This window comes from Mustelus asterias, chromosome 26, assembly GCF_964213995.1.
Source record: "Mustelus asterias chromosome 26, sMusAst1.hap1.1, whole genome shotgun sequence".
NCBI lineage: Eukaryota > Metazoa > Chordata > Chondrichthyes > Carcharhiniformes > Triakidae > Mustelus > Mustelus asterias.
Genome location: NC_135826.1, coordinates 38,543,760 through 38,568,064, shown reverse-complemented (window position 1 = coordinate 38,568,064; position 24,305 = coordinate 38,543,760). Strand labels below are relative to the sequence as shown.

General features: G+C 47.7%; 1 protein-coding gene across 3 annotated transcripts in view; it reads right to left on the bottom strand.

The window, feature by feature from the left end:
- The window catches only part of LOC144479589 (homer protein homolog 3-like), a 78,151-nt gene that overhangs the window by 11,773 nt on the left and 42,073 nt on the right, over positions 1-24,305 (bottom strand). For all 3 annotated transcript variants that reach the window (XM_078198485.1, XM_078198484.1, XM_078198486.1), the window contains one exon: positions 1,255-1,397. In XM_078198485.1, coding sequence (XP_078054611.1) covers positions 1,255-1,397 — 143 coding nt within the window. The remainder of the gene's footprint in view (positions 1-1,254; positions 1,398-24,305) is intronic.

Genomic DNA, 24,305 nt, shown 5'->3' with positions numbered 1-24,305 from the left:
AGTCCATATGACTTCTGATTGGGGGTGGGCTTTGACAAAGGGTCATGTGGACTCGAAACGTCAGCTCTTCTCTCTCCTTACAGATGCTGCCAGACCTGCTGAGATTCTCCAGCATTTTCTCTTTTGGTTTCAGATTCCAGCATCCGCAGTAATTTGCTTTTATCTTCTGATTGGGGTCTTGTTACAACTGTATGGGGCATTGCTGGGAACGCAACTCGAGTGGGTTCGCTAGGCTGACTTCTGGGGTGATGGTGTTGTCTTCTGAGGGAACGTTGAACAAGGTGGGCCGATAATCATTGGAGTTTAGAAGAATGAGGGTGATCTTACTGAAACATTAAATATTCTGAGGGGGCGTGACAGGGGAAATGCCCTCGTGGGGGAATCTAAAACTAAGGAACTCGACTCCATTTAAAAATAAAGAGTCTCCTATCTCAGACGGAGGTGAGGAGGAATTTCTTTTCTGAATGGGTCTTTGGGATTCCCTTCCCCAGAGCACAGTGGAGTCTGGGTCACTGAATGGAATGTATTCAAGGCTGATGTGACAGATTTTTCATTGACAAGGGAATCAAAGGATATAAACGGGGGGGAAGGCAAAAAAATGGAGTTGAGATCCGATCAGCCACAGTCTTATTGAATATCCGAGCAGGCTCAATGTACCAAACGGCCGACTTCTGCTCCTATTTCTAATGTTCTTATGACAAAGGCAGCAGACACCATCACCTGCAACTTCCCCTCCAAGTCACTCACCATCCTATAAAGACCATAAAACATAGGAGCAGAATTAGGCCACTCGGCCCATCGAGTCTGCTCCGCTATCCAATCATGGCTGATATTTTGCTCATCCCCATTCTCCTGGCTTTTCCCCATAACCCCTGATCCCCTTATTAATCAAGAACCTATCTATCTCTGTCTTGGCTTGGAAGTTATTCACTGCTCCTTCACTGTCACTGGGTCAAAATCATGGAACTCCCTCCTGCGCAGTGGGTCTGAATACTACCATATCGGGGTGGGGGGGGAATTTCTTAATGAAATTGCCCATTTTCCAAATATTACAGTGAGTATTTGATGAGAGGAAAATGTGAAAATGTAATTCAGAGTGGCCTAGCAATTCCATCATCCCTGGAGGGAGGGCTTGCTGTTGTTGTCCACTTCCTGTCTGCGTCAGTTGACAGGATGTGAGGTTGCACGTGGTCGGAGGAAATAAATCAAGATGGTGGATTCCACTTGGTGGCGTTTGTGCGACTGGGAACCTACCCCTGGGAGAAGAGCGTCTTGAGCTGAGCACTATCCAGCACCATCTCCCCATCACAGCTCTCCGTGTGGTACAGCTTGGGACCACTGCTCCCATTCGCACTTGCCGGCTGCAGTGGGGGTGAATGAAGATCTCCGGACAATTCCTAAAGCAGAGCAGACATTTAATACATCAATCCTTCACCAGCAGAGACTAGAAATAAAATGGGGCAGGAGGAGAGGGAGCCCAGCGCTGGAATAAAGGAATCGGCTGATGTGTAGAATGAGGCCAAAAGGAAATATCTTAGCAGAGAGAGAACTAAAGCAGAGAAAGAGTCAAGAGAGAGGGTAACGAGAATGAGAGGAACAGAGCGAGAACTAGGAAGAGGGAAGAAAGACAGTAGGCAAGAGGGAAAGAGTGAAGGAAGGGAGAGGGAGGAGAGGAAAGTATACAGCCAGAAGGGTAGACTCCAGAAGGAGCTTGGAGGGCATGCAAAGAAGATGCATAAAGAGAGGAAGTGAGAAACGAATAGTTTCAGGACAATGACAATGGGTCAAACATGGACAAGGAAACTCCTGCTGATTACCACTTATTGTCCCCTCCTCCTCAGCTGATGAATCTGTATATCTCCATGATGAGCGCTATTTGGAGGAAGAACTGAGGGTGGTGGGTGTAGAATGTACTCTGGGTGGGGGCTTCAATGTCCATCACCAAGACCGGCTCAGTAGTTCCACCACAGACCGAGCTGGCCGGGTCCTGCTAGACTGGGACTGCAGCAGGTGGTGAGGGAACCAACATGAGGGGAAATGTACTTGACCTCATCTTCACCAACCTGCCTGCTGCAGAACAGTCCTTGTGGAGACAAAGTCCTGTCTTCACATTGAGGATACCCTCCATCGTGTTGTGTGGCACTGTCACTGTGCTAAATGGGATAGATTTTGATCTAGCAACACAAGGCTAGGCATCCATGAGGCGCTGTGGGCCATCAGCAGCAGCAGAATTGTACTCAACCACAATCTGTAACCTCATGGCCCGGCACATCCCCCACTCTACCATTACCACCAAGCCAGGGGATCAACCCTGGCTCAATGGAGAGTGCAGGAGGGCATGCCGGGAGCAGCACCAGACATACCTAAAAATGAGGTGTCGACCTGGTGAAGCTAAAACACAAACAGCATAAACAGCAAGTAACAAACAGAGCTAAGCGATCCCACAACCAGTAGATCAGATCTAATCTCTGTAGTCCTGCCACATCCAGCCATGAATGGTGGTGGACAATTAAACAACTCACTGGAGGAGGAGGCTCCACAAATATCCCCATCCTCAATGATGGAGGAGCCCAGCACAAAGCGCAAAAGATAAGACTGAAGCATTCGCAGCAATCTTCAGCCAGAAGTGCCGAGTGGATGATCCACCTTGGCCTCCTCCAATGGTCCCCAACGTTTCAGATGCCAATCTCCAGTCAATTCGATTCACTCCACATGACATCAAAAAACAGCTGAAGGTACTGGATGCTGCAAGGGCAATGGGCCATGACATAATTCCAGTGATAGTACTGAAGACTTGTGCTCCAGAACTTGCCACAGCTACAGCTACAACACTGGCATCTAACCAGCAATGTGGAAAATTGCCCAGGTATGTCCTGGACACAAGAAACAGAACAAATCCAACCCAGCCAATTACCACCCCGTCAGTCTACTCTCGATCATCAGTAAAGTGATAGAAGGGGTCATCAACAGTGCTATCAAGCAGCACCTGCTTAGCAACAACCTGCCCATGGACACTCAGTTTGGGTATTGCCAGGGTCACTCAGCTCCTGACCTCATTACAGCCTTGGTTCAAACATGGACAAAAGAGCTGAAAGCTAGAGATGAGATGAGCGTGACTGCCCTTGACATCAAGGCAGCATTTGACCAAGTAAGGCTTCAAGAAGCCCTAGCAAAACTCATGTTACCAAATAAATCCCAGTCCAACGCTGGCAACTCCACATCACATTCATAGAGAAGGAAAGGAGAGAGTGTTGAATGTAGTGTTACAGTCATAGCTAGGGTGTAGAGAAAGATCAATTTAATACGAGGTAGGTCCACTCAAAGGTCTGAGGAAAGAAGCTATACTTTAATCGGTTGACACGTGTCTCAGACTTTTGTATCTTTTTCTTGATGGAAGAAAGTGGAAGAGAGAATGTCCGGGGTGTGTGGGGTCTTTAATTATTACTGGCTGCTTTTCAGAGGCAGCGGGAAATGTAGACAGAGTCAATGGATGGGAGGCTGGTTTGAGCGATGGACTGGGCTCTGTTCACGACCCTTTGTGGTTTCTTGTAGTCTTGGACAAAGCAGGGGCCATACCAAGTTGTGATACAACCAGGAAGCATGCTTTCTATGGTGCATCTGTAAAAGTTGACGAGAGTCATAGCGGACATGTAAAATTTCCTTAGTCTTCTGAGAAAGTAGAGGCATTTGTGGGCTTTCTTAACTATAGCATCGGCATGGGGGGACCAGGACAGGTTGTTGGTGATGACACAGGGAGGTGTTGGTAGGTTACGGGAACCGTGGTGCACGAAAGCTGCGCTGAACCTAGTAAGAAAAGGAAAGCATACAGAAGGTTCAGAGAGCTAGGCGATGATAGGGATCTAGATGAGTATACGGCTTGTAGGAAGGGACTTAAGAAATAAATTAAGAGAGCCAGAAGGGGTCACGAGAAGGTCTTGGCAGGTAAGATTAAGGAGAACCCTAAGGCGTTCTATAAATATGTGAAGAGTAAAAGGATGAGATGTGAAGGAATAGGACCTATAAAAGGTGAAGGTGAGAAAGTCTGTACAGAACCAGAAGAAATAGCAGAGGTGCTTAATGAATATTTTACCTCGGTATTCATGGCGGAAAAAGACCTGGGTGGTTGTACTACAGGATTGAGGTGGACTGAAAAGATTGAGTTTGTGTTGGAAAGAGGATGTGTTGGAAATTTTGAATAGCATCAAGATAGATAAGTCGCCGGGACCGGATGGGATATACCCCAGGTTACTGTGGGAGGTGAGGGAAGAGATTGCAGAGCCTCTGGCGATGATCTTTGCGTCGTCGATGGAGACGGGAGAGGTTGGAGGATTGCGGATGTGGTTCCTATATTCAAGAAAGGGAATAGGGATAGCCCAGGAAATTACCGACCGGAGAGTCTAACCTCAGTGGTTGGTATGTTGATGGAGAAGATCCTGAGGGACAGCATTTATGAACATTTAGAGAAGTTTAGTATGCTCAAAAGTAGTCAGCACGGCTTTGTCAAAGGCAAATCGTGCCTTACGAGCCTGGTGGAGTTCTTTGAAAATGTGACTAACCACATTGACGAAGGAAAAGTGGTAGATGTGGTTTACATGGACTTCAGCAAGACGTTCGATAAGGTCCCCCATGAAAGACTTCTCGAGAAAGTGAGAGGGCATGGGATCCAAGGGGCTGTTGCCTTGTGGATTCAGAACTGGCTTGCCTGCAGAAGGCAGAGTGGTTGTAGACGGGTCTTTCTCTGAATGGAGGTCGGTCACCAGTGGAGTGCCCCAGGGATCTGTTCTGGGACCCTTGCTGTTTGTCATTTTCATAAATGACCTGGATGAGGAAGTGGAGGGATGGGTTGGTAAGTTTGCCGACGACACGAAGGTTGGTGGTGTTGTGGATAGGTTGGAGGGATGTCGGAAGCTGCATCGTGACATAGATAGGATGCAAGACTGGGCGGAGAAGTGGCAGATGGACTTCAACCCGGATAAATGTGTAGTGGTCCATTTTGGCAGGTCAAATGGGATGAAGGAGTATAATATCAAGGATAAGACTCTTATCAGTGTAGAGGATCAGAAGGACCTTGGGGTCCGGGTCCATAGGACTCTTAAATCGGCCTCGCAGGTAGAGGAGGTGGTTAAGAAGGCGTATGGTGTGCTGGCCTTCATCAATTGAGGGATTGAGTTTAGGAGTCGGGAGATAATGATGCAGCTTTCTAAGACCCTCGTCAGACCCCACTTGGAGTACTGTGCTCAGTTCTGGTCGCCTCATTACAGGAGGGATGTGGAAATGATTGAAAGGGTGCAGAGAAGATTTACAAGGTTGTTGCCTGGATTGGGTGGCATGCCTTATGAGGATAGGTTGAGGGAGCTTGGTCTTTTCTCCCTGGAGAGACGAAGGATGAGAGGTGACCTGATAGAAGTGTACAAGATGTTGAGAGGTATAGGTCGGGTGGATTCTTGGGAGGCTTTTTCCCAGGGCTGAAATGGCTGCTACGAGAGGACACAGGTTTAAGGTGCTGGGGACTAGGTGCAGAGGAGATGTCAGGGGTAAGTCTTTCACTCAGAGGGTGGTGGGTGAGTGGAATCGGCTGCCGTCAATGGTGGTGGAGGCAAACTCGATAGGGTCTTTTAAGAGACTTCTGGATGAGTACATGGGACTTAATAGGATTGAGGGTTATAGGTAAGCCTATATATAAGCCTAGGTAGGTAGGGACATGACCGGTGCAACTTGTGGGCCGAAGGGCCTGGTGCTGTATTTTTTCTATGTTCTATGTTCTATCTGGACACCTAAAAACTTGAAGCTCTCGACCATTTCTACTTCATCTCCGTTGATGTAGACAGGGGCATGTTCTCCTCGACGCTTCCTGAAGTCGACGACAATCTCCTTCATTTTGTTGACATTGAGGGAGAGATTATTGTCGCTGCACCAGTTCACCAGATTCTCTATCTCATTCCTGTACCCTGTCTCGTCATTGTTTGAGATCACACCCACTCTGGTGGTGTTGTCAGCAAACCCGAATATCGAGTTGCAGAGAAATTTGGCCACACAGTCAAAGGTGTATAAGGAGTACAGTAAGGGGCTGTGGACATAACTTGTGGGGCATCGGTGTTCAGGATGATCGTGGAGGAGGTATTGTTGCCTATCCTTACAGATTGCAGTCTGTGGGTTAGGAAGTTCAGGATCCAGTCGCAGAGGGAGGAGCCGAGCCCCAGGCCACGGAGTTTGGAGATGAGTTTCATGGGAATAATGGTGTTGAAGGCTGATCTGTAGTTGATAAAAAGAAGTCTGACATAGGTGTCTTTGTTATCAAGGTATTCGAGGGTTGAGTGCCGGGTTTGGGAGATGGCATCTGCTGTGGACCTGTTGTGGCAGTAGGCGAATTTTCACATTTCCCTTCCACAAACATTCGATTCCTCCACCACTGACAAACTAGGTGTGTGTACCATCTACAAAATACACTGCAAGAACCCTCACCAAGGTTCCTTAGGCAGCACCATCCAAATTCATGACCACTGGAGGAGCACTGATTCATCAGGAATGGTATGCGGCCATTGGCAGGAGGTTTCCTTGCCAGTGTTTGACGTGGTGCCATGAGATTTCATGTGGTCCAGAGTCGATGTTGAGGACTCTCAGGGCAACTCCCTCCAGACCGTAAACCATGTTGCCGCCACCATCTCAGCTGGTCTGTCCAACCGGTGGGACCTAGGAATGGTAGTTTTGGTGTCTGGGACTTTATCTGTAAGGCATGATTCTGTCAGTATGACTATGTCAAGCTGTTGCTTGAAACTCTCCCAATTTTGGCACAAGCCCCGTATGTTAGTGAGGAGGACTTTGTAGGATCAACAGAACTGAGTTTGCCGTTGCTGCTTTCGGTGCTGAGGCCAATGCTGGGTGATCCATCCAGTTTCATTCCTTTTTATTGATTTTGTGGCAGTTGAATACAACTGAGTGGTTTGCTCGGCCATTTCAGAGGGGCATTTAAGAGTCAATCATATTGCTGTGTGTCTGGAGTCACATGTAGACCAGACCAGGTAAGGATGACAGATTTCCTTGCCTAAAGGACATTAGTGAACCAGATGAGTTTTTGCAACAATCAATAATGGTCTCATGGTCATCATTAGACTTTTAATTCCCAATGTCTTTTCATTGAGTTGAGGTGACACCATCTCCTGTGGTGAGATTCAAAACTGGGTCCCCAGAGCATTATCCTGAATCTTTGAATAACTAATCAAGTGACAATACCACTTTGCACCACCTCCCCTAATGGGCTAGAAAATCAGGTATGATCCTGCAGAGTGGCTCAGAATCCAGCAAAGGAGAACTAAAGATAATCGAGAGAATAAACTACGAGGAATATAAAAACTGACAATAAGAGCTTTTTTAAGAGAAAACTCAAGGGGACTAGCAGGGTAAATACATGTGGTTAAGGGGATAGGTCCTGGGTGGGATTGTTGTTGTTGAAGGCCTCATTTTTCACTGTAGGGACTCTGCGATTCTATAATGGCGGAACAGGCTGAAGGGGCCAAATGGCTTACTGCTGTTCCTATTTATGTTGGTTTACATAGGTTTAGAATGTGCAGGTGAGCAACGACAGTTGGGGAGAGGTAGAGCGTGATAGCGAGTCAGCAAGTGTGAGAGCGAGTCAGCGTGAGCAACTGTGAAAGCATGAATGAGCGAGCGTGAGAGTGAACGTGAGATTATGTGTGAGAGAGCGTGAGAAAGAGCAGGCATGAGGGCACAAGAGTGAGAAAATGAGTGAGTGAACATGAGAGCATCAGTGAGTGAGCAAACACAAGGGAGCAAATGTGAGGGTGCGAGGGAGCGAGTGAGCAAGCGCGAGGGCCCATGAGGGAGCGAGTGAAAGAGCATGAGTTTACGACAGTGAGAGGCTGCCAGGGCGAGAGAGAGACTGCCAGGGCGAGAGAGAGACTGCCAGGGCGAGAGAGAGACTGCCAGGGCGAGAGAGAGACTGCCAGGGCGAGAGAGAGACTGCCAGGGCGAGAGAGAGACTGCCAGGGCGAGAGAGAGACTGCCAGGGCGAGAGAGAGACTGCCAGGGCGAGAGAGAGACTGCCAGGGCGAGAGAGAGACTGCCAGGGCGAGAGAGAGACTGCCAGGGCGAGAGACAGACTGCCAGGGTGAGAGAGAGACTGCCAGGGCGAGAGAGAGACTGCCAGGGCGAGAGAGAGACTGCCAGGGCGAGAGAGAGACTGCCAGGGCGAGAGAGAGACTGCCAGGGCGAGAGAGAGGCTGCCAGGGCGAGAGAGAGACTGCCAGGGCGAGAGAGAGACTGCCAGGGCGAGAGAGAGACTGCCAGGGCGAGAGAGAGACTGCCAGGGCGAGAGAGAGACTGCCAGGGCGAGAGAGAGACTGCCAGGGCGAGAGACAGACTGCCAGGGCGAGAGAGAGACTGCCAGGGCGAGAGAGAGACTGCCAGGGCGAGAGAGAGACTGCCAGGGCGAGAGAGAGACTGCCAGGGCGAGAGAGAGACTGCCAGGGCGAGAGACAGACTGCCAGGGTGAGAGAGAGACTGCCAGGGTGAGAGAGAGACTGCCAGGGCGAGAGACAGACTGCCAGGGCGAGAGAGAGACTGCCAGGGCGAGAGAGAGACTGCGAGGTCAGAGAGAAAGCGAACGAGCACGCGTGAGAGAGAGATTGTCTGAGCGTGAGAACGATTGAGCAGGCACGAGACAGGGAGACCAACCAAGCATGAGAGAATGAGCATGAATGAGTGTGAGGGAGAGAGTGTGAGAGAGAGAGAGAGAGAGCGAGTGTGAGGGAGAGCGAGCGAGTGTGAGGGAGAGCGAGTGAATATGAGGGAGAGCGAGCGAGTGTGAGGGAGAGCGAGTGTGAGGGAGAGCGAGCGAGTGTGAGGGAGAGCGAGCGAGTGAGGGAGAGCGAGTGAATATGAGGGAGAGCGAGCGAGTGTGAGGGAGAGCGAGTGTGAGGGAGAGCGAGCGAGTGTGAGGGAGAGCAAGCAAACGAGCATGAGAGAGTGAGCGCCAGATGGAGCGAGCGCCAGATGGAGCGAGCCAGAGGAAGAGTGTGCCTTGGGAGAACTTGTGAAGACAACGTGTGAGAGAGGGAGAGCGCGTGAGAGTGCGTCTGAGAAAAGGAGAGCAGAGGGAGGCGGGGAACAGGTGGTTGTGGAGGGGGGTCAGGTGAGGGGACGGCGAGGGGGGGGGGGAGGAAAGGGAGGAGGGTCAGGACAGGGATCTGAGAAAGAGGCGTGGGATAGAAGCATGAGGAGAGGAGTGGCAGGAAGGGGGAGTGTGGGAGAGGGGGTCGGAAGGAGGGATGGGAGAGCGAGAAGAGGTGGGTGAGGGAGAGTGTGCAAGGATGTGTGAGAGTCTGAGAGTGTGGGATATTCGAGAGTGAGATGGTGTGAGGGAGTCTGTGAAATATAGTGTGAGGGTGACAGAGAGAGAGTGATAGAGAGTGTATGTATGTGGGAGAGAGCAGACAGCGACTGAGAGAGGAATGAGAATCTGATGAATTTGGACAGGTGGGTTGTGCTGGGTCAGAGCTGGGAACATTTCAGAAGCAGCATATCCTCCCCCACCCCAAACTATTCAGACTGACAGATCAGCTCTGCCCGCTGCCTATATGCAAAGGAAGGAACAAAGATAGCAGGGATAGAGGGAGTGAAACAGAGGGTGAGATAGAGTGATTTCAGCTGGGAGTGAATGCAGACAGGGAGAGACTGGAGGAGTTCGCGTGGGGGCTGGGGGAAGAAACTGGGGGGGGGGGGGGGGGGGGGGAGTCCAGGCAGCGGGGCAGGGGAGAAAAATTAAGTTGAGAAGGGGGAGAGGGCGCTAACCTCACTTAGTGTTCCAGATGTTACCCCAGGAAATATTCTGATAAATATGTTTTGTTGTGTGTGTGCAGTTATTGCAATGCAGAGTTACAGCAGCTCCCTGTGGAGTCAGGTTCACACATGGGATGAATGGGCTCAGATGCAGATGCTCACTCCTAACTCTCTAACCCCAGAATCTGGTCAGTGAGGATTATCCCAATCAGGATTATCTGTTGCTGCTCTAAGCTCTGTATTAATATGATCACATTATCCAACTCGGAAATATAATGGGACACAGATTCCTGAAGAAAAGTATCATTTGTCACATATTCCGACCCTATTATTAACAACCTGGTTAATGAGCTACAACCAGGAAAAAAATCCGAAACCCTGATCATAACTAACATTGCGGTCACTATGTACCTGTCCTGGGAGTGTTTTTCACAATAGAGTTTTTTCAATGTTATTGATATCGAAAAGGGTGCTTTACTCTGTATCTAACCCCGTGCTGTACCTGTCCTGGGAGTGTTTTGATGAGGACAGTGTAGAGGGAGCTTTACTCTGTATCTAACCCCGTGCTGTACCTGTCCAGGGAGTGTTTTGATGAGGACAGTGTAGAGGGAGCTTTACTCTATCTAACCCCGTGCTGTACCTGTCCTGGGAGTGTTTGATGGGGACAGTGTAGAGGGAGCTTTACTCTGTATCTAACCCCGTGCTGTACCTGTCCTGGGAGTGTTTGATGGGGACAGTGTAGAGGGAGCTTTACTCTGTATCTAACCCCGTGCTGTACCTGTCCTGGGAGTGTTTGATGGGGGACAGTGTAGAGGGAGCTTTACTCTGTATCTAACCCCGTGCTGGACCTGTCCTGGGAGTGTTTGATGGGGACAGTGTAGAGGAAGCTTTACTCTGTATCTAACCCCGTGCTGGACCTGTCCTGGGAGTGTTTGATGGGGGACAGTGTAGAGGGAGCTTTACTCTGTATCTAACCCCGTGCTGTACCTGTCCTGGGAGTGTTTGATGGGGACAGTGTCGAGGGAGCTTTGCATTGTATCTAACCCCGTGCTGTACCTGTCCTGGGAGTGTTTGATGGGGGACAGTGTAGAGGGAGCTTTTCTCTGTATCTAACCCCGTGCTGGACCTGTCCTGGGAGTGTTTGATGGGGACAGGGTAGAGGGAGCTTTACTCTGTATCTAACCCCGTGCTGTACCTGTCCTGGGAGTGTTTGATGGGGGACAGTGTAGAGGGAGCTTTACTCTGTATCTAACCCCGTACTGTACCTGTCCTGGGAGTGTTTGATGGGGACAGTGTAGGGGGAGCTTTACTCTGTATCTGACCCCGTGCTGTACCTGTCCTGGGAGTGTTTGATGGGGGAGAGTGTAGAGGGAGCTTTACTCTGTATCTAACCCCGTGCTGTACCTGTCCTGGGAGTGTTTGATGGGGACAGTGTAGAGGGTGCTTTACTCTGTTTCTAATGAGGACTCCCAGTGCTCCACATTACCTGTTTCAGGATTCTGGTGTATGTGATTGCACTCCATTCTGTTCACTCTCTGAGGTAAAAGATCAGATTATTTTTGGATGCTGCCCTATATAGCTGACTGCGGTAAGATGAATTAATTGTGGGACTGAGGATTGTTGCGGCAGCTGATTCACGTGAATCAGTCTTTGACCCATTAAATCTCCAGCTTCTGCAGCAGCTTCTGTCCACTTGTTTCATCATTTCAAAGACACAGAAACAGGAGCAGTGACAGGTTGACCCAGCAATCCTGAACCATGCGGGTCTCCAGGATCCCACAAGCAGAGCAGTAGCAGTCCTGCTCGATCCCAGTGTGTGTTTGGTCACTGGGTCACACTTGGTCCTTCCCTTCCACAGTAGCTCCAGCCACTGTTTCCACGAATTGAAATTTGGATCCTGGCTGGGACCAGAACAAACATGTCAGCTTGACGCTGAAACTGGGTTGAGGCTTGGTCAAATATCACCAACTAATTTAGCAGCTTTAAACTTGATAGGAAGGATGATACCTGCGTGTCCCAGAGCGCATACCAGGCTTCATAACACCAGGCTTTACTCTGTATCTAACCCCGTGCTGTACCTGTCCTGGGAGTATTTGATGGGGACAGTGTAGAGGGAGCTTTACTCTGTATCTAACCCAGTGCTGTACCTGTCCTGGGAGTGTTTGATGGGGACAGTGTAGAGGGAGCTTTACTCTGTATCTACCCCCGTGCTGTACCTGTCCTGGGGGTGTTTGATGGGGACAGTGTAGAGGGAGCTTTACTCTGTATCTAACCCCGTGCTGTACCTGTCCTGGGAGTGTTTGATGGGGACAGTGTAGAAGGAGCTTTACTCTGTATCTAACCCAGTGCTGTACCTGTCCTGGGAGTGTTTGATGGGGACAGTGTAGAAGGAGCTTTACTCCGTATCTAACCCAGTGCTGTACCTGTCCTGGGAGTGTTTGATGGGGACAGTGTAGAGGGAGCTTTACTCTGTATCTACCCCCATGCTGTACCTGTCCTGGGGGTGTTTGATGGGGACAGTGTAGAAGGAGCTTTACTCTGTATCTACCCCCATGTTGTACCTGTCCTGGGAGTGTTTGATGGGGACAGTGTGGAGGGAGCTTTACTCTGTATCCAACCCGTGCTGTACCTGTCCTGGGAGTGTTTGTTGGGGACAGTCTCGAGGTATTCTGTATCTAGCTGACCAGGTACAGCATGGGCTGCGTAGAAAGTAAAGAGGCAGTTAGTACCAGGTAACTTCACTCACCTACAAGCGCTCAAGACGTCTCTTCTCATTCAAGGGAGAAAAGAATCATTGCACGTGTTATATATTTAAGTAGTTGCATGTAGAGGGAGCGTTGCATGGTTGCTTTAACAGCCGGTCACATGCTCTGAAGGTGATGTCACTGGGGTATTTCACAGGCTGCGGTTTAGTTTCAGTTTCTGTTTTGTGCAGAGAACATCCCTTTCAATAAACCTCTTGTGCTGAATCTGTGTGTGCAAATCACGTGTTTTTCTTTTTGTTTAAAGTCCACAACCCCCAACATAGTTAGAACATTATTTTTTTTAAAACTGGCGACGAGGGTGGGACTTTATTTCACTGAGAACATGGAAAAAGGTCCAAAGTACAAAACAAATCATTGATTGTCCTCACACTTTGAATATCAGAAGGCTCGGGAAAATCAACAACAGGATTAAATATTGAAGTGCCAGTGCAGGAAAACCAAGTAAGAGCTCGATGTGTGGTTTCCAATCAGAGAAGGCTGAGGTTACATCTGGCATATTTGAAAAGAAGGCATGCTCTGCTGTCTGGCAGGGGTCATTTGGAAAAAAAGTACATCCAGTCAATGGTCTCCAGGTTAAAAAGGGGAGCACTGGGATGACAATAATAAAATATATCCATGAGCAGCCTCCGGTAGCTCGTGCCTAAGAGAAACAGCTGGCCAATTAGAATCCATGGGTCCTTTCAATTGAGAAAATGAATCATGGAGTTCCTATACTGAGCATTTTCAGTACTTTGTTCAAGCGAATAAAATTGCTCGTATCAGCTTTTCTCAATACAATAGGAAGTATAGGGGCGGCAAGGTATCACAGTGGTTAGCACTGTTGCCTCACAGCACCAGAGATCCGGGTTCAATTCCTGGCTTGGGTCACTGTCTATGTGGAGTTTGCATGTTCTCCCCGTGTCTGCGTGGGTTTCCAGTGGGTGCTCCGGTTTCCTCCCACATTCTGAAAGATGTGCTGGTTAGGTGCATTGACCCGAACAGGTACTGGACTGTGGCGATTAGGGGAATTTCACAGTAACTTAATTGAAGTGTTAATGTAAGCCTGACTTGTGACTAATAAATAAACTTTAACTTTACTTTAGGTAAAATTGAGACAAATGGGTATGATTTAGTGGCGATTGCTGAGGTGTGGTTGCAGGGAAATCAGATTTGGGAATTTGGGATGTTCAAGGCTACTCAGTTTTTCTAGAAGATTGGCAGGAAAGAAAAGGTGGTGGTGTAGCTCTGTTAGTTAAGAGTCATAGGGGTTCACAGCATGGAATCAGGCCCTTTAGCCCAACCTGTCCACGCCATCCAGTTTTTTTACCACTGAGCTATTCCCAATTGCCTGCATTTGGCCCATATTCCATACAATCCTACAGTGCAGAAGGAGGCCATTTGGCCCATTGAGTCTGCACCGACCACAATCTCACCCAGGCCCTATTCCCGTAACCCCACATATTTACCCTGCTAATCCTCTAACACTAGGGTCAATTTAGCATGGCCAATCAACCTAATCTGCACATCTTTGGAGGAAACCAGAGCACATGGAGGAAACCCACGCAGGCACGGGGAGAATGTGCAAACTCCACACAGACAGTGACCCAAGGCTCGAATTGAACCCGGGTCCCTGGCGCTGTAATCTATAGATCCCCACACAATTGTTCCACAGTTGCAAACAGTATAAACTAATACATACTGAGGGCTTGTAAGAAAAGTACGGCAATAATCATGGGTAATTTAACATGCGTATTGACTGGGATAATCAAATCAGCAAGGGTAGCCTCGAGGGAGAGTTCATTGAATGTATTAGAGATTATTTTTTGGAGCAATATATTATGGAACCAACCAGGAAGCAGGCTATTCTAGATTTGGCATTATGTAATGAGGTAGAGCTAATAAATGATCTCATAGTTAAGGGTCCTCTAGGGAAGAGTGATCATAACATGCTAGAATTTCAAATTCAGTTTGAGGGTGAGAAGCTGGAGTCTCACACTAGCATTCTGGAGTTAAACAAAGGAAGTTACATGGGCATGAGAACAGATTTTGCTCTAGTGGACTGGGTTGGAAGTCTATAAGGTAGGACAGGTGATGAACAGCTATTTAAGGAGATATTCAAATCCCCCCAACTAAAATATATTCCAGCGAGGAGTAAAGATGGTAAGAATCTGGAAAGACTTCCCTGCAAAGCAAGGAAGTTATAGATAACATATAGACAAAAACAAAGGCATACCGTATTGCAAAGGCCAGTGGCACACTGGAGCATTGGGAAATTTTTAAAGATTAACAAAAGTACATTAAAAAGTAACAAAAAGAGCAAAGGTAAATTATGAAAGAAAACTAGCGCAAAATAAAACAAGGAAAACAAAAGCATAAGTATATAAAGAGGAAGAGAGTAGCTGAAGTGAATGTTGGTCCTTTGGAAGAGGAGGCTGAGGAGCTAATAGTGGGGAATGCAGAAATGGCTGAGACACAATCAATATTTTGCCTCAGTTTTCACGCCAGAGGACACGAGCATTATCCCAAAGGTAACAGAAAATGCAAACGTTATAGAAAAGGAGAAACTTTGAACTATCAACGTCACTCGGGAAAAAGCATTGAACAAACTACTGGGGTTGAAGGCAGGCAAGTCCCCAGGGCCTGACGGCCTACATCCTAGGGTCTTAAAGGAAATGGTTGGAGATAGTGGTTACAATATTCCAAAATTCCCTGGATGCAGGAATGGTTCCGGTGGATTGGGAAAATGCTAAAATAACATCCTTACTCAAAAAGGGAGGGAGGTAAAATGTAGGAAACCATAGGCCAATTTAGTTTAACATCTGCCGTTGGGAAATTGTTAGAATCAATTATAAAGGAAATAATAACAGATCATTTAAAGCCAAAATACAATCCATCAGAGTCAGCATGGTTTTATGAAGGTAAATCATGTTTGACTAATTTGCTCGAGTTCTTCAAAGATGTAACAAGCAAAGTAGATAATGGTGATCCTGTAGATGTAGTATATCTGGACTTCCAGAAGGCATTTTATTAAATGCCACACAAAAGATTAATAACAAGGTGAGTTCACATGGGATTCGTGTAATTTATTCACTTGGATAGAGGATTGGTAACCAACAGAAAGCAGAGAGACCGGATAAATGGGTCTTTTTCGGGTTGGCAAGATGTAACTAGTGGGGTGCCACAAGGTTTGGTCCTCAGGCTCCAACAATCTATATCAACAACTTGGATGCGGTGATAGTAGATACCATAGCCAAATTTGCAGATGACACTGAAATGAGTGGGATAGTAAACTGCAATAATGAAATAAGCTTACAAATGGGGCAAATTTGGCAGATGGATAAGGGTGAGGTTATCCATTTTGGTAAGAAAAATACAAAGGCAAATTATTATCTAAATGGAGAGAAACTTCAGAGTGCTTCAGTGCAGAGGGATCTGGGTGTCCTCGTGCATGATAGACAGAATAATAATATGCAGGTACAGCAGGTAATAAGGGAGGTGTGCTGATACTGTGCCTTTAAAAAATGTATTTGAATCAAGTTCTCTGCTGTTTTTTGAAGCAGGTCTGGCCTTTTTGTTATTGTTGCCATGCTGTCTGTACCGGTATTTTTTTATTGTTGTTGGAGCAGGATAATTGAAGCAACGTTTATTTTTAATTTGGCCTAATGCAGTGCCCTGGACTTTTATGACCCTTTTGGAATTATTGGGTGAGGAATAATCGACAGGTCAGGTGCCTTTAAACAGTTTTTTCCCCCCCCCACAGGGAAATACAAGGCTTTAGTTTCAATTTGGGAAGAAGCTGTTTGGACTGCAGACTGAAAGCAGTGTTCTCTGTCTCTCCCTGGAGTGTAAATTCTGCTGTTTGTGAGGTGCAGCTGGAAGCTAGAGGCAAGCAGTATCTCTGTGTGTCTCAAGGTGTGCTGGAAGTTCCGGAACTGAGAAGGCCTCAGTATTTTCAACTCACCATCCAAAGGAGTAATCCACAGCAGGTGTTGGAAAGCTGCAAGGTCCAGCATCATGTGAGCATACTTGCTTTCTGTGTCAAGCCTAGAACGGGATGCAGGAATGGTTCCGGTGGATTGGAAAAATGCTAAAATAACATCCTTACTCAAAAAGGGAAGGAGGTAAAATGTAGGAAACCATAGGGGGTTGTTTAGCTGGGAACAGTATATTTTACTGGAGGAAATAGATGTTCGGAGGGAGGATGTATTGGCAGTTTTGAATAAACTGAAGGTCGATAAGTCCCCTGGGCCTGATGAAATGTATCCTAGGATTCTTTGGGAGGCGAGGGATGAGATTGCAGAGCCTTTGGCTTTGATCTTTGGGTCCTCGCTGTCCACGGGGATGGTGCCAGAGGACTGGAGAGTGGCAAATGTTGTTCCTCTGTTTAAGAAAGGGAATAGAAATGACCCTGGTAATTATAGACCGGTTAGTCTGACTTCGGTGGTTGGTAAATTGATGGAAAAGGTCCTTAGGGATGGGATTTACGACCATTTAGAAAGATGCGGATTAATCCGGGATAGTCAGCACGGATTTGTGAAGGGCAAATCGTGCCTCACAAATTTGATTGAATTTTTTGAGGAGGTAACTAAGTGTGTTGATGAAGGTAGGGCGGTTGATGTCATATACATGGATTTTAGTAAGGCGTTTGATAAGGTCCCCCATGGTCGGCTTATGATGAAAGTAAGGAGGTGTGGGATAGAGGGAAAGTTGGCCGATTGGATAGGTAACTGGCTATCTGATCGAAGACAGAGGGTGGTGGTGGATGGAAAATTTTCGGACTGGAGGCAGGTTGCTAGCGGAGTGCCGCAGGGATCGGTGCTTGGTCCTCTGCTCTTTGTGATTTTTATTAATGACTTAGAGGAGGGGGCTGAAGGGTGGATCAGTAAATTTGCTGATGACACCAAGATTGGTGGAGTAGTGGATGAGGTGGAGGGCTGTTGTAGGCTGCAAAGAGACATAGATAGGATGCAAAGCTGGGCTGAAAAATGGCAAATGGAGTTTAACCCTGATAAATGTGAGGTGATTCATTTTGGTAGGACTAATTTAAATGTGGATTACAGGGTCAAAGGTAGGGTTCTGAAGACTGTGGAGGAACAGAGAGATCTTGGGGTCCATATCCACAGATCTCTAAAGGTTGCCACTCAAGTGGATAGAGCTGTGAAGAAGGCATATAGTGTGTTAGCTTTTATTAACAGGGGGTTGGAGTTTAAGAGCCGTGGGGTTATGCTGCAACTGTACAGGACCTTGGTGAGACCGCATTTGGAATATTGCGTGCAGTTCTGGTCACCTCACTATAAGAAGGATGTGGAAGCGCTGGAAAGAGTGCAGAGGAGATTTACCAGGATGCTGCCTGGTTTGGAGTGTCGGTCTTATGAGGAAAGGTTGAGGGAGCTGGGGCTGTTCTCTCTGGAGTGGAGGAGATTGAGGGGAGACTTAATAGAGGTTTATAAAATGATGAAGGGGATAGATCGAGTGAACGTTCAAAGACTATTTCCTCGGGTGGATGGAGCTATTACAAGGGGGCATAACTATAGGGTTCATGGTGGGAGATATAGGAAGGATATCAGAGGTAGGTTCTTCACGCAGAGAGTGGTTGGGGTGTGGAATGGACTGCCTGCAGTGATAGTGGAGTCAGACACTTTCGGAACATTTAAGCGGTTATTGGATAGGCACATGGAGCACACCAGGATGGTCGGGAGTGGGATAGCTTGATCTTGGTTTCAGATGAAGGTCGGCACAACATCGTGGGCCGAAGGGCCTGTTCTGTGCTGTAATGTTCTATGTTTATACAATGTTATGATTGTGTTTTGTAATTGGTAAATGTTATTGCTGATTTTTCTTATTATGGTTTAACTGTGTTCTTAAGTAAACTTAAGTAAACTTTGTGCGGTGAAAACTTCCTCAAGGCTCACTTGAATCACCCCTGGAGTGAAACATCTTATGTTCGTTCACCTGGGACAAATTTATAGCACAAAACGTGTGGTCTAGGCTGACTTCATAAAATAGGTTGGAGTTTCTGACCTGGTTTATAACAAAGGCAAATGGAACCTTGGCATTTATTGCTAAAGAAATGGAATATAAAAGCAGTGAAGTGTTGCTGCTGCTGTACAAAGCATTAGAGAGTCCGCACTTAGAATATTGTGGACAGTTTTGATCCCCTTACTTGAGGAGGGATGGAGTTGCATTGGAGGCGGTTCAGAGGAGGTTCAGTAGATTGATTCCAGAGATGAGAGGTTTGTCTTACAAAGAGAGATTGGACAGGTTAGGCCGATACTCCCTCAAGTTTAGAAGAACGGCACGGTAGCACAGTGGTTAGCACTGCTGCTTCACAGCTCCAGGGTCCCGGGTTCGATTCCCGGCTCGGGTCACTGTCTGTGTGGAGTTTGCACATTCTCCTCGTGTCTGCGTGGGTTTCCTCCCACAGTCCAAAGATGTGCGGGTTAGGTTGATTGGCCAGGTTAAAAAATTGCCCCTTAGAGTCCTGAGATGTGTAGGTTAGAGGGATTAGCGGGTAAAATATGTGGGGGTAGGGCCTGGGTGGGATTGTGGTCGGCGCAGACTCGATGGGCCGAATGGCCTCCTTCTGCACTGTAGGGTTTCTATGATTTCTATGAAGAGATCTAATTGAGGTGTGTGAGATGATAAAGGAGATTGACAAAGTAGACGTAGAGGGGGTGTTTTCTCTTCTGGGGCAATCTAGAACAAGAGATCTGAGTTAGGATAAGGGGTGGCGGATTTAAAACAAAGATGAGGAGAAATTACTTCTCTCAAAGGGTGACACCAGGGTCTCGGAAGGAAGACACGTGGGTCACAGTTGGGAGGGGAAATAGTCAGAAGGGTGATGTGCCAGAAAGTACCCCAGTGGCAGTCTCCCATAAAAGAAAGGGATGGGCAACAGATGGGATAAGGAAAGGGAGTGAGCAGTCTGTGGAGGGATCCCCTGTGGTTGTCCCCCTCCAAAATAGGTATCTTGTTTTGGATTCTGAGGAGGGGGATGACCCTCAAGGGATAAGCCACGAGGACCAGATCGCCTGAAAGAAGGGGTTTAGGAGAGCGATAGTGGTGGGGGACGCGATGGTTAGAGGCACGGACAGGCAGTTCTGTGGGAGCGAACGAGAATCCAGGATGGTAGTCTGCATCCCTGGTGCCGGGGTACTGGATGTCTCCGAGAGGGTAGGAAGCATATTAAAAAAGGAAGGTAGTCAAACGGACGTAATTATACACATTGGTGAAAATGATGTAGGTAGGAAGAGCAGGGGGGTCATACGAGAGAAATTCAGGGAGATGGGTGCTAGGCTAAAAAGTAAGACCTCCAGGGTAGCAATCTCTGGACTGCTCCCGGTGTCTAGTGCAAGTGAGGCTAGGAACAGGGAGATTCTACAGTTGAACGCATGGCTAAAGGACTGGTGCAAGAGGGAGGGTTTCAAATTCATAGATAACTGGATGTCTTCAAGTCAGGATGGCAACTGTACAGAAAGGATGGGTTACACCTTAACTGGAAGGGAGCAAATATCCTGGCTGGGAGTTTTGCTAGAGTGTTACGGCAGGATTTAAACTAGTGTGGCAGGGAGGTGGGGAACAAAACAGTAGGTCAGTAAATACTGAGGCTGGGGTTGAGCTGGGGGCCAGGGCAAGGCAAGCTAAGAAGAGGAGCACTCTGGAGGAGGATGACCTGAGTGAGCCTGGAGGTCTGGAGTGCATCTGCTTCAATGCGAGGAGCGTAATGGGTAAGATAGACGAACTTAGGGCCTTAATGCTTACGCAGAATTTGGATGTGGTTGCGGTGACAGAGACTTGGTTAAAAGGACAGGACTGGCAGCTGAATATTCCGGGTATAAGTGTTTTAGGCGAGACAGAGGAGGGGCTAAAAAAGGTGGGGGAGTAGCGATATTAGTTAGGGAGCATATTACCGTGGTGCAGAGGGTAGACAACTTAGAGGGGTCATGTACTGAGTCACTGTGGGTGGAACACAGAAACAGGAAGGGTGCAGTCACTCTGCTGGGGGTGTACTACAGACCACCCAACAGCCCACGGGAAGTGGAGGAAAGGATATGTCAGGAGATTCTGGATATGTGCAGAAAAAATAGGGTTGTTGTAGTGGGGGACTAATTTCCCTGGCACAGACTGGAAAGTGCTTAGAGCTGGGGGTCCGGACGGGGAGGAATTTGTAAAATGCATACTGGAAGGTTCTTTTGAACAGTATGTAGATAGCCCGACTAGAGAGGGGGCTATACTGGACGTAGTTCTGGGAAATGAGCCCAGTCAGGTCGTCAAAGTTTCGGTAGGGGAACATGTGGCAAATAGTGATCACAACTCTGTTAACTTTAGGATAGTAATGGTCAAGGACGAGTGTTGTCCTACGGGCAGGGTGCTAAATTGGGGGAAGGCTAACTATAGCCGGATTAGGCAGGAATTGGTGGACGTTGATTGGGAGAGGCTGTTCGAGGGTAAGTCCACGTCTGGCATTTGGGAGTCTTTTAAGGAACAATTGATAAGGCTGCAGGATAGGCATGTGCCTGTAAAAAGGAAGGATAGGAAAGGTAGGATTCGAGAGCCGTGGATAACCAGGGAAATTGAGGATCTGATTAAAATGAAAAGGGAGGCGTACGTTAAGTCCAGGCAACTGAAAACAGATGGAGCTCTGGAGGAATACAGACAGAGTAGGAAAGAACTCAAACGGGGAGTTAGAAGGGCAAAAAGAGGTCACGAAATGTTCTTGGCAGACAGGATTAAGGAGAATCCTAAGGCATTCTATTCATACGTTAGGAACAAAAGAGTTGTCAGGGAGAAAATCGGACCTCTCAGGGACAATGGAGGGGAATTATGCTTAGAACCCAAGGGAATAGGGGAGATCCTAAATGAATACTTTGCATCGGTATTCACGAAGGAGAGGGACGTATTGACCGGAAGTGTCTCGGAGGGAGGTGTTGACCTGTTAGAGAAAATCTCCATTACAAGGGAGGAAGTGTTAGGTTTTTTAGGGAACATTAAAACTGACAAAACCTCAGGGCCTGATGGCATCTATCCTAGACTGCTCAGGGAGACGAGAGATGAAATTGCTGGGCCTCTGATGGAAATCTTTGTCGCTTCTTTGGACACAGGTGAGGTCCCTGAGGATTGGAGGATAGCGAATGTGGTCCCGTTGTTTAAGAAGGGTAGCAGGGATAACCCAGGAAATTATAGGTCGGTGAGCTTGACTTCCGTGGTAGGGAAGTTGTTGGAGAGGATTCTTAGAGACAGGACGTATGTGCATTTAGAACGGAACAATCTCATTAGTGACAGACAGCATGGTTTTGTAAGAGGGAGGTCGTGCCTTACAAATTTGGTGGAGTTTTTTGAGGAAGTGACAAAAACGGTTGACGAAGGAAGGGCCCTGGATGTCGTCTATATGGATTTCAGTAAGACATTTGACAAAGTCCCACATGGCAGGTTGGTTAAAAAGGTTAAGGCTCATGGGATACAAGGAGAAGTGGCTAGATGGGTGGAGAACTGGCTTGGTCATAGGATAGTCATGATGTGGAGATGCCGGAGTTGGACTGGGGTAAACACAGTAAGAAGTTTAACAACACCAGGTTAAAGTCCAACAGGTTTATTTGGTAGCAAAAGCCACACAAGCTTTCGGAGCTCCAAGCCCCTTCTTCAGGTGAGTGGGAATTCTGTTCACAAACAGAGCATATAAAGACACAAACTCAATTTACATGAATAATGGTTGGAATGTGAATACTTACAACTAATCAAGTCTTTAAGAAACAAAACAACATGAGTGGAGAGAGCATCAAGACTGGCTAAAAAGATGTGTATTGTCTCCAGACAAGACAGCCAGTGAAACTCTGTGGGGGTTACAAATAGTGGGACATGAACCCAATATCCCGGTTGAGGCCGTCCTTGTGTGTGCGGAACTTGGCTATCAGTTTCTGCTCAGCGACTCTGCACCATCGTGTGTCGCGAAGGCCGCCTTGGAGAACGCTTACCCGAATATCAGAGGCCGAATGCCCGTGACCGCTGAAGTGCTCCCCAACAGGAAGAGAACAGTCTTGCCTGGTGATTGTCGAGCGGTGTTCATTCATCCGTTGTCGCAGCGTCTGCATAGTTTCCCCAATGTACCATAGGCGGCCTTCGCGACACACGACGACGCAGAGTCGCTGAGCAGAAACTGATAGCCAAGTTCCGCACACACGAGGACAGCCTCAACCGGGATATTGGGTTCATGTCCCACTATTTGTAACCCCCACAGAGTTTCACTGGCTGTCTTGTCTGGAGACAATACACATCTTTTTAGCCTGTCTTGATGCTCTCTCCACTCATGTTGTTTTGTTTCTTAAAGACTTGATTAGTTGTAAGTATTCGCATTCCAACCATTATTCATGTAAATTGAGTTTGTGTCTTTATATGCTCTGTTTGTGAACAGAATTCCCACTCACCTGAAGAAGGGGCTTGCAGCTCCGAAAGCTTGTGTGGCTTTTGCTACCAAATAAACCTGTTGGACTTTAACCTGGTGTTGTTAAACTTCTTACTTGGTCATAGGAGACAGAGGGTAGCGGTCGAAGGGTCTTTTTCCGGCTGGAGGTCTGTGACCAGTGGTGTTCCGCAAGCTCTGCTATTTGGGATATATATAAATGATTTGGAAGAAGGTGTAACTGGTGTTATCAGCAAGTGTGCGGATGACACGAAGTTGGCTGGACTTGCGGATAGCGATGAGCATTGTCGGGCAATACAGCAGGATATAGATAGGCTGGAAAATTGGGCGGAGAGGCGGCAGATGGGAGTTTAATCCGGATAAATGCGAAGTGATGCATTTTGGAAGAAATAATGTAGGGAGGAGTTATACAATAAATGGCAGAGCCATCAAGAGTATAGAAACACAGAGGGACCTAGGTGTGCAAGTCCACAAATCCTTGAAGGTGGCAACACAGGTGGAGAAGGTGGTGAAGGCGGCATATGGTATGCTTGCCTTTATTGGACGGGGTATAGAGTATAAAAGCTGGAGTCTGATGATGCAGCTGTATAGAACGCTGGTTAGGCCACATTTGGAGTACTGCGTCCAGTTCTGGTCGCCGCACTACCAGAAGGACGTGGAGGCGTTAGAGAGAGTGCAGAGAAGGTTTACCAGGATGTTGCCTGGTATGGAGGGTCTTAGCTATGAGGAGAGATTGGGTAAACTGGGGTTGTTCTCCCTGGAAAGACGGAGAATGAGGGGAGATCTAATAGAGGTGTACAAGATTATGAAGGGGATAGATAGGGTGAACGGTGGGAAGCTTTTTCCCAGATCAGAAGTGACGATCACGAGGGGTCACGGGCTCAAGGTGAGAGGGGCAAAGTATAACTCAGATATTAGAGGGATGTTTTTTACACAGTGGTGGGGGCCTGGAATGCGCTGCCAAGTAGGGTGGTGGAGGCAGACACGCTGGCATTGTTTAAGACTTACCTGGATAGTCACATGAGCAGCCTCGGAATGGAGGGATACAAACGATTGGTCTAGTTGGACCAAGGAGCGGCACAGGCTTGGAGGGCCGAAGGGCCTGTTTCCTGTGCTGTACTGTTCTTTGTTCTTCGTTCTTTGGTGAGTCTGTGGAACTCACTGCCCCAGAGTGCGGTGGGTGCCGGGACTTTGAGTAAATTTAAGGAAGAGCTTGGCAGATTTTAATTAGTGACGGGTTTGAAGTGCTATGGTGAACAGGCAGGAAAGTGGAGTTGAAGCCAAGATGAGATCAGCCATGATCGTATTAAATGGCAGAGCAGACTTGTGAGGCTAAGTTGTCTATTCCT